Raw genomic sequence first — 10,060 nt, forward strand, 5'->3', positions numbered from 1 at the left:
TCAACTACATACATATATTGCTTAGACAGAGTTTACCTAATGAATAAATATTTCTCAAAACTTGAAAATAAAGGCAATAACTGCTCCCCATATTAAAGATTTTAGGAGTCTCTCTAGAGCTTTCCAGTTGATTGTTGCATCATGAACTTTCCAGTGGCTCTGGCCTTTCTTGTATTATTGTTTGCATTAACCTTTTTTGCCATTCATAATGAACAGGCAGATCCATACATGGATGAGATTTTTCATATTCCTCAAGCCAAACAATATTGTCAAGGAAATTTTAGTCATGTAAGATATTTTCTATACCATTCATGATACAAGTTTTCTCTTACTTGTTTTGGTTTGGAATAATTGATCTGGGTTGTTTTATCAATGTTTATATGAATGAGTAAATGATGTCCTTTAACAATCAATTCTTAAATTGTGACGTTTATAATATAACCATAAAAAAGGGGTGAAAGATGCCAGACATTCAAACTTAAACTTATAAATCAAAAATTAACGGACAACACCATGGCTAAAAAAGAATCAGACAAACAAGGACTAAGCAACAAGAACCCCAGGTGATCTCAGGTATTGCAGAAGGGTTATAAAGCAGATCCTGCTCCACACATGCTTATGTTAGGCAGCAACCATTTGATTTTCGGGGAGGGGAGGGGGGGCTATGGATTTTTTTGGAAAAAAAAGTTTGTTTCCAATTTTTGGAGAAAAAAATCAGGGGCGTAGCTAGGTATCAAATCAACTGTAGGCACAAATCGGCAGGGGGTCTGGGGGCCGCTCAAGGCTCCCAGCAGCTCCAGGGCAGAGACGGAAAACGGTTTTCAGCATTTTAGTTGCATAATTTTGTGTACAAAAATATCATATTTACTGGTTTTTATTATGATAATATTCATGAAGAAAAGTTCGAAGAATGTATGATTAATTTTACATTAACACCTGAATTAATGTAGTAGTGAACAATCAAAAATCTGAAAAAATTATTACAATATGCCCAGTGTAGATCAGACTAGTTTTAGATTAAGGCCCACAGAGGGTCAAAGGAAAAGATTTTCAACTTTTTTGAACGAATCTTTTAACTCAAATTTGTTTGTTTCACCCTCAGCTGCCACTATATGTAATGCTAAAATTGAAAGAAAAAAATTGTTTTCAACTTGTCGCCAAAAAAATAGATTGTCTTTCGCCAAAGGCGAAAAAAAAAGTTTGTCCAGAAAAAAAATCCATAGCGCCCCCCCAGAAAATCAAATGGTTGCTGCCTTAGCACAAACCCAGTAATAAGTCTTAATTTGGTAAGTCACAATTGTGAAAATGGAACAGGATTGTAGTTGCAACATTATTGAGGAACATTCCGCTATCATCTGTGAAACAGATATTCTATAAAAGTCAACCAACTCTGATGGCGTTAGTAAAATTCACGAAAGGATGATTTTAACTTCACCATTTAGAACTTATGGTTTATAGCTTTCTTTGAGAGCAGTAACCTTCTCTCCTAATGTTACAAAGAAAATGTATGAGAAACGGCACAAATGTGAAAGTTGTCAATTTTAAAGTATCATGTATATAAAAATAAGAAGATGTGATCATCATGATCATATTATATTTATAGTTAAAAATAACAATGTCTTGAAAGTCAATTTTTATTTTTTCTGCAGTAAGGAATCACATAAAATATTAAATAGCCTTTCAGACATCATAATTATTTGGAGTAATAGAATAATTGCATAGGGGACCTTGTTGGTTTTTCCTCATGAAATACCAATATACCTGTTTGGTTTGAGATTTATGAGGATTCAGAAAGAAAAGTTACTATCTTTTCATTCTATGTTAAATACAATGGTAGTAAACTATTGTGTATTTGTTTTAATGTTGTTGTAAAAAGTGGTAATTGAGAAAAAAAGAATTAAATACTGCAAGAAGAATCATACTGCCATACACTGGGGGTCTCATTATAGTATTATAGCACTATGTATCTAAGCAATTCTCATTTTTTTGTAATTTCCCGTGTCCCGCTAGACTTCATTTCCCGTTTTCACTGCACAATAATTTAACTTTCACTTGTCACCCTTACAAAAAATTGACAATCCTGCGTCACGCTTAGACCCCAATGAGACCCTCTACACTATTTGTACAGGGTAGGAAAATGTATACTGTTGATTCATTTATTTTTAATGAGTACCAATTTTCGTAGATTGAGGTCAAGTGGATATTTGTTTTTGTGGGTTTGTAAAAGTCTAATATTTTAGAAAATGTGTAGGTCATTGAACATAACATTGTGGTTCACCTTCAGCAATGAAATCTACATACATTATTATCACACAAATAATAATGAATCCATGGTTATTTATTTGTTGATACCCTGTATATAAATACACTGAACAAATATTGTATATATATTTACATTTTCAAGTTTTGTATTTTAGATTACTATTAAACTGAGATTGATTGGAAAGTGATACATGCAACTCTTTTTGACTGATATTTTTCAATCAATATATATTTTGGTAACAAAAAAATCATTTTTTTATCATTTTAGTGGGATCCAATGATTACTACCTTACCTGGCCTTTATTTGATGTCTGTAGGCATTCTGGTACCAGTAGGGAAAGCTCTTGGCGTTGAGACTGATAATGTGTGCTCGGTGTTATGGCTAAGATCTGTCAACCTCCTGTTTGCCATTGGAAACTTTTATGTAATATATGCAATTATGTGTAAATTACACCAAAAAGAAAAGGTATGTATTTGTAGATATTTACTTGAAGGTCAACTATAGGTGTAATATCACCAAATCATGGTACGTCACATCCGGTTGTATACGAAAATAGGTTAAAAAAATATATTCCTATGAATTTGACAGTTGTAGGTAATTAATCCTACATTTTATTGCAATAAAACATTTCTGTTTCATAAACATATGTTTTGGGTATTCAAAGCACCATTATTTTTTTATTTGGGGTTTCTATAGAATATTTTGTAAACTTGAGGTTACATGGTTACTTAAGCTTGTTCACAGGTTAAATAAGGGAAGACATTTGATTGGTTAACTTCCAGTAATGGTTATTTTCTTATATGCAATGAAATGTTATGTGAATTTTTTTCTAAAGTACTGGACAGGATAAAACTGTACTCATGCCAAGTATTTCTTTATTTGAAACAAAGATAAATTATGCACAATTTTTTTGAAAAGTTCAAATTTAACAAAGACTAATAGGGGGAAATCAGTGGTGGTATTATGAAAAATGCTCTTTTGTTCTGACGTTGGAAAGTTCCGGGCGGAAAGAACTAACTAGTCGAAAAGTTCAGGAGGAACTTATTAACTAGTTACTTTGTTCTTCCTCTGGTTTAAAAGTTCCACCGGAACATATCAACTAGTTAGAAAGTTCCTTTTTGCCAAATTAGTCAAAACCGGAATTTAAACAAACTAGCACAAAAGTTCCAACAGAGCTTATCAACCAGTCAGAAAGTTCCATTTGGAGAATTGATGCAAAGACCCACATGAGGACGGGGGTATTCTTCCCTCTCTTGAGGGTACTATGAATACTAAACTTATTCTGTTTTATGTGAGCTATGAAATACAACTTAAATTTTGCTGGGGGAGTTTGTTCTTCCCCCTCAGTACATCAAAATTTAAAATACATTTTCATTATTTCCCCAAAAATAAAGTTCCATGCCCTTTTTTCCATATTTGTCCCCAAAGAAACCCCTTTCAGTGCGTTGGGTATTCTTGTAAATTGATGATTTGCTCTTATTTATACTGATACTCATTCTTCCCCCTCATTCTTCAAAAAGGACGAAATATGGTATATTCGGAACGATGTTACTAGTTGTTGTGTTCCGCCAGAACTATTCAACTAGCTACATTGTTCCCGGACTTTTCGACTGCACTCAGAATAAAACAACTAGTTGGAAAGTTCCATCGGAACAAAATAACTAGTTGAAAAGTTCCGCCAGAACAAAGTAACTGACGGAACATTGTGGCTGTTACAATTACACCTTTAGAAGTAAATTATATTTTTGTAAAATATTAAATTTTGTATAAAAGGAGATTTGAGGTATGCATCAAGAGACAGCTACATGTACTACCAAACAGCAATGATCTTATCATTTTGTCTGTTAAAATTATTATAAATGATATGTAATATTTAAATGATATTAAATTACACAGCAACACAAATAGCAACAAAAAATATGTTCTCATAAATTAATCTATCTGACAGCCTTAAGGAGGCTCGTGGGTACAAAAAAATCAGCAAAATTTTGTTTTTCATTAAAAAATTAATTTGTTACACTATTAGTTGTAACTTTATAATATGGTACAAAAATCAACCAAAAAAATCCATTTATATTGGCCCCAGATGACTTTTAAAATGTTTATATCACAGAAAAAGCTCCAAATTATCTCCCTTTGGTGAAAATATGCCATTTTTTTGGCATTAAAATTGAAATATCTTTTTGAACTCATCAGTGACCTTTATTTCTTATTTTTATTTTCAAATAAGCTTTACTTAAACTAACCTATTGTAAAATTTAAGCGATTTCTGCAATTTGGTCTTTTTTTTCTTCTGATATTGCCGTTTTTTCTCCTATTAGTTCAACAGAATAAAAGTAACTTAACAAAAATGCATGCTTCTTTCGAAGGCAGATTGTGTCCAGCTTCAATAAACGGTGACCCCATATTTCATTTTTTTTTTTCCTATTAAGTATAGGATAAAGTTTTTCCATTAAAAAAAAGCGAAATCCTATATTTAAATAAAAATGATTTATACCCGCGAGCACCCTTAACAGAATTGATATTGTAAGACTCTACATGTACTTAAAATATAAGGAGCACTAATACTATCTATCATTAGCTGGTGTTTTGGGCTTCTGAATGGTCAGTTAAATATTTTATGTGTTCATTATTCTTGTACAGAACTTTTACCGTAGATGAACTGTGAAATGTTATTTAGGTAAATTTGCAAGAAAAAATCCCACAGATGAAGAAAAATATTTCTTTACTATAAATAACTTGCTAAACACCAAAATGAAATACACTTTACTATTTAGCTCAATTTATTCTTTTTATGAAGCTGCTATTTCTGTAATATATATTTTTACTCATTTTATAATCATTTAATTTTCTAATTTTCAGATTGAACCAAAGATTATCATAACGGCTTTGACACTAAGTCTTCTCCCTTTGTTGTTCTTCTTCAATTTCCTGTATTACACAGATGTTGGATCAACATTTTTTGTCTTGTTTATGTATTTACTTCATCTCCAAGGCAACAAAGCTCTGGCTTCATTAGTTGGAATCATTGCCATTATGTTCAGACAAACTAATATCATTTGGGTAGTCTTTATGGCTGGACTGACAGCAAGACAAGTCATTGTTGATTGGTTTAAAGAAAAAAGTGGGAGCGGCTACCAAAGAAAATCTATAAAGGAACATTTAAATCCATCAACAGCAACAAAGCCAAGTGGAGACAGCGAAGTTACATTATTTCAGATTGTTAAACTACTAACAAAACCACCACAAAACAAAAAACTTGATTTAATATATTTGATATTTCGCATTCTTAAATCAAGTGTATGCAACATTATAATTATTTTAGGATTTTTAGTGTTTGTGTATGTAAACCAAGGCATTGTTGTAGGCGACAGAAGTCACCATACAGCAGGCCTTAATTTCCCCCAGTTATTTTACTTCATTTCATTCACTTCTGTTTTTGCATTCCCATATATGGTGACACCAGGAAAAATCTACAATTTTCTTACATCTTTTAATAAAATATCTAGCTATGTGAAAGCTTTTATGTTTATAACTATATCTTTTCTTTTGATCCATTATTTTACATATGTTCATCTTTATACATTATCAGATAATAGACATTATACATTTTATATTTGGTCAAGACTTTATAGTAGACATTATTTAGTCAAATATCTCCTCATTCCTGTGTATATGTATTCATACTGGTCATTTTCAACATTGTTTAATACAAATTCACATACAGATGAAATATGGAAAATTGTTTTCAGCATATGTTTAATTGCAGCGACTGTGCCACAGAAATTGCTCGAGTTTAGATATTTTATTATTCCATATTTGATTTTCCGTCTTAATATTCGGCCAGGTTCCTGGGTACAGTTATGGACAGAAGCAATGTTATATATTGTGGTAAATTTTTTGACAATTTACTTATTTGTAAACAAACCATTTAAATGGGAGAATTCACCTGATGTACAAAGATTTATTTGGTAAAATAAAGAATGATCTGATTGTATATTATTTTCTTTTTAACATGCGTAATTTGGATTGGAACTTTTTTCTGTTTCTCTTAAAGTTTTAGCTTCAAGGAACTCCTTTGGCCCTGATCCTATCAGAATATGAGAAATGAATAATTCTATAGTTTTAATATAAAATTTTGGTTAACATAAGATCCCATTGAAAATTTCCACCTTTTATTACCACAACATTAGTATATGTGGCAGGTCTTTTAAAAACATCATTAATCAGATAAACTTCTTCAAAACTTCTGCTCTGGTCTTTTGCTTTACTTTAATTTAAGTTAAAAACAAAATCAAGAAGATACCAATAGGGGCAACATAAAGCTACAATTTATAAAAAGACCTGCATCACCATGCACGGCCAAAAAGAAAAAGATGAAAAACCAAACAACAGGATACTATACATTGAACAAAAACAGATTGAGCTACAGGAACCAACCACAACCAGACCATGAGCTCATAGGGGTAAGCAGATCATGGTGTTTTTTATGCCCCACTGTAGCGGAGGACACATTAAGTTAAACCCTTGTTTGTCTACGTCTGTCCATATGTTCTATAGTTGGGTTCTCTTCAATAAATCTAGTTTGCCTAACCAAATGTTATGAAACTTATACCCAATGCTTAATAATGTGGATTCATTAATTTTGTTGGTACCAATTTTTGTGGATAGAGGAAAACTTGCCTATTTGTGGATATTGAAAGTCATGGTTTTGACAAAATTCACATGCATTCTGTAAGAAAATATGCATTTCGTTGAACAATTAAATTCATTGTTTCCCTTTACCCACAAAATCCATGAAAATTGGTATCCAACGAATATTAAAGAATCCACAATACCACAAAACACAGATCAAGTTTAAATTTTGGTAGTGTCACTATACTGTGGATTCATTTATTTTTGTGGGTTCCAATTTTCGTTGATTAAGGAAAACTTGCATTTTCAGATCAACTGTATAACTTTATATGATATGCAAGTAGGGACATCATCTGTGTCCCATGGACACATTACCCATTTATTTTACTCAATTTCAATCTTGTAAGTCATATAGTCAGTGATAAGGATTAAAGATCCTTTAGACAATTGGTAGATTTTACTGTTCTGATGTTTTTGCTCAACCTCTGGATATTTGGTATATTTATTGTGTTGATACCAATTCTTTGTTTTCTATATAATTTTTTAAAATCAAAAGCAAAAAAATACAGGGTATACATAGGATATGCATGATATGATGCAATAACAATAAAAGAAATTTAAACTAGTGTGTACAGTAAAACAAGAGTGCACACACTGAAATGTCTCGCCTTCTTTACTAATCATTGATATTATGTTGATAGTCCTAAGCATAAAGCTTTATTACAACTGTCACATAAACTTAACATTAACCAAGATAACTAATCAAAGACCAATGAACCATGAAAATGAGGTCAAGGTCAGATGAACCATGCCAGGCAGACATGTACAGCTAACAATGCTTCCATACAACAAATATAGTTGACCTATTACTTATAGTTTAAGAACAAGAGTGCACACGCTGAAATGTCTCGCCTTCTATACTAATCATTGATATTATGTTGATAGTCCTAAGTATAAAGCTAAGCTTTATTACAACTGTCACATAAACTTAACATTAACCAAGATAACTAAACAAAGACCAATGAACCTTGAAAATGAGGTAAAGGTCAGATGAACCATGCCAGGCAGACATGTACAGCTAACAATGCTTCTATACAACATATATAGTTGACCCATTACTTATAGTTTAAGAAAAATAGACCAAAACACAAAAACTTAACACTGCAATGAACCATGAAAATGAGGTCACGGTCAAATAAAACCTGCGCGACTGACAAAGATCATAAAATATTTCCATAAACCAAATATAGTTGACCTATGGCATATAGTATTAGATAAAAAGACCAAAACTCAAAAACTTAACTTTGACCACTGAACCATGAAAATGAGGTCAAGGTCACATGACATCTGCCTGCTAGACGTGTACACCTTACAATCATTCCATACAACAAATATAGTAGACCTATTGCATTTAGTATGAGAAAAACAGACCAAAACACAAAAATTTAACTATAACCACTGAACCATGAAAATGAGGTCAAGGTCAGATGACACCTGCCAGTTGGACATGTACACCTTACAGTCCTTCCACACACCGAATATACTAGCCCTATTGCTTATAGTATCTGAGATAAGGACGTCCATCAAAACTTAACCTTGTTCACTGATCCATAAAATGAGGTCAAGGTCAAGTGAAAACTGTCTGACAGACATGAGGACCTTGCAAGGTACGCACATATCAAATATAGTTATCCTATTACTTATAATAAGAGAGAATTCAACATTACAAAAAATTTGAACTTTTTTTTCAAGTTGTCACTGAACCATGAAAATGAGGTCAAGGACATTGGACATGTATCTGACGGAAACTTCGTAACATGAAGCATCTATATACAAAGTATGAAGCATCCAGGTCTTCCACCTTCTAAAATATAAAGCTTTTAAGAAGTGGGCTAACGCCGACGTAGCTGCCGCTGCCGGATCACTATCCCTATGTCGAGCTTTCTGCAACAAAAGTTGCAGGCTCGACAAAAAACAGACCAAAACACAAAAACTTAACATTGTTCAATGAACCGTGAAATTGAGGTCATGATCAAATAAAACCTGCAGGACTTACATTTAGATTATAAAATATTTCCATACACCAAATGTAGTTTACCTTTGGCATATAATATTAGATAAAAAGACCAAAACTCAAAAACTTAACTTTGACCACTGAACCATGAAAATGAGGTCAAGGTCAGATGACACCTGCCATTTGGACATGTACACCTTACAGTTCTTCCATACACCGAATATACTAGCCCTATCGCTTATAGTATCTGAGATATGGACTTGACCACCAAAACTTAACCTTGTTCACTGATCCATGAAATGAGGTCAAGGTCAAGTGAAAACTGTCTGACGGGCATGAGGACCTTGCAAGGTACGAAAATACTAAATATAGTTATCCCATTACTTATAACAAGAATGAATTCAACATTACAAAAAATTTGAACTTTTTTTTCAAGTGGTCACTGAACCATGAAAATGAGGTCAAGGACATTGGACTGACGGAAACTTCGTAACATGAGGCATCTATATACAAAGTATGAAGCATCCAGGTCTTCCACCTTCTAAAATATAAAGCTTTTAAGAAGTTAGCTAACGCCGCTGCCGGATCACTATCCCTATGTCAAGCTTTCTGCAACAAAAGTTGCAGGCTCAACAAAAATTACATAACTCAAAAGGGAGAGAACTCATCACAATGACTAAATATGAATAAATTGACAGCTACCTTGCAATGCAAATCTAAATTGAGCATTGATTCAAGTCTTTGATGCATCAATTACAATCAAAACACTAATATTTACAAAAGTGTTTGATGGATGGAGAATAAGTTGGGTTTGATGGATGGAGAATAAGTTGAAAGCTGGTTTCTGACTTATTGTTGTCCCAAGGTAAATCTTTAGGACATCTTTATTTAATAAAAACAATTGTTTGACTTACGAATGTAAGTGAACAAGGTGTATATAGACAAATTTAAACATTAGGCTTTAGGTCCTTGTTGTTGAAAAAGTGATAGTAAGTGGAGTTTCAAGTATCATATATTTATTTTGTAAGGCAAATGGTTATTGGCCATTTTTGTGGTCAAATTAGTATCTCAGATACGGGGACTATATATCAACTTTATTTTGCAAATGGAATGACTGGTGAAGTTGTTCTTTTGGCAGTGTTCATTTT

General features: G+C 32.5%; 1 protein-coding gene across 1 annotated transcript; it reads left to right on the top strand.

The window, feature by feature from the left end:
• Positions 1-94: 94 nt before the first annotated feature.
• LOC139512431 (dol-P-Glc:Glc(2)Man(9)GlcNAc(2)-PP-Dol alpha-1,2-glucosyltransferase-like) lies at positions 95-6,260 on the top strand. The gene is made up of 3 exons (XM_071300046.1): positions 95-288; positions 2,531-2,728; positions 5,126-6,260. Exons 1-3 carry the CDS (start codon positions 142-144, stop codon positions 6,236-6,238), a joined length of 1,458 nt encoding a protein of 485 aa, XP_071156147.1. The 5' UTR covers positions 95-141; the 3' UTR covers positions 6,239-6,260.
• Positions 6,261-10,060: the final 3,800 nt, after the last annotated feature.

This window comes from Mytilus edulis, chromosome 1 (genome assembly GCF_963676685.1).
Source record: "Mytilus edulis chromosome 1, xbMytEdul2.2, whole genome shotgun sequence".
Lineage (NCBI taxonomy): Eukaryota > Metazoa > Mollusca > Bivalvia > Mytilida > Mytilidae > Mytilus > Mytilus edulis.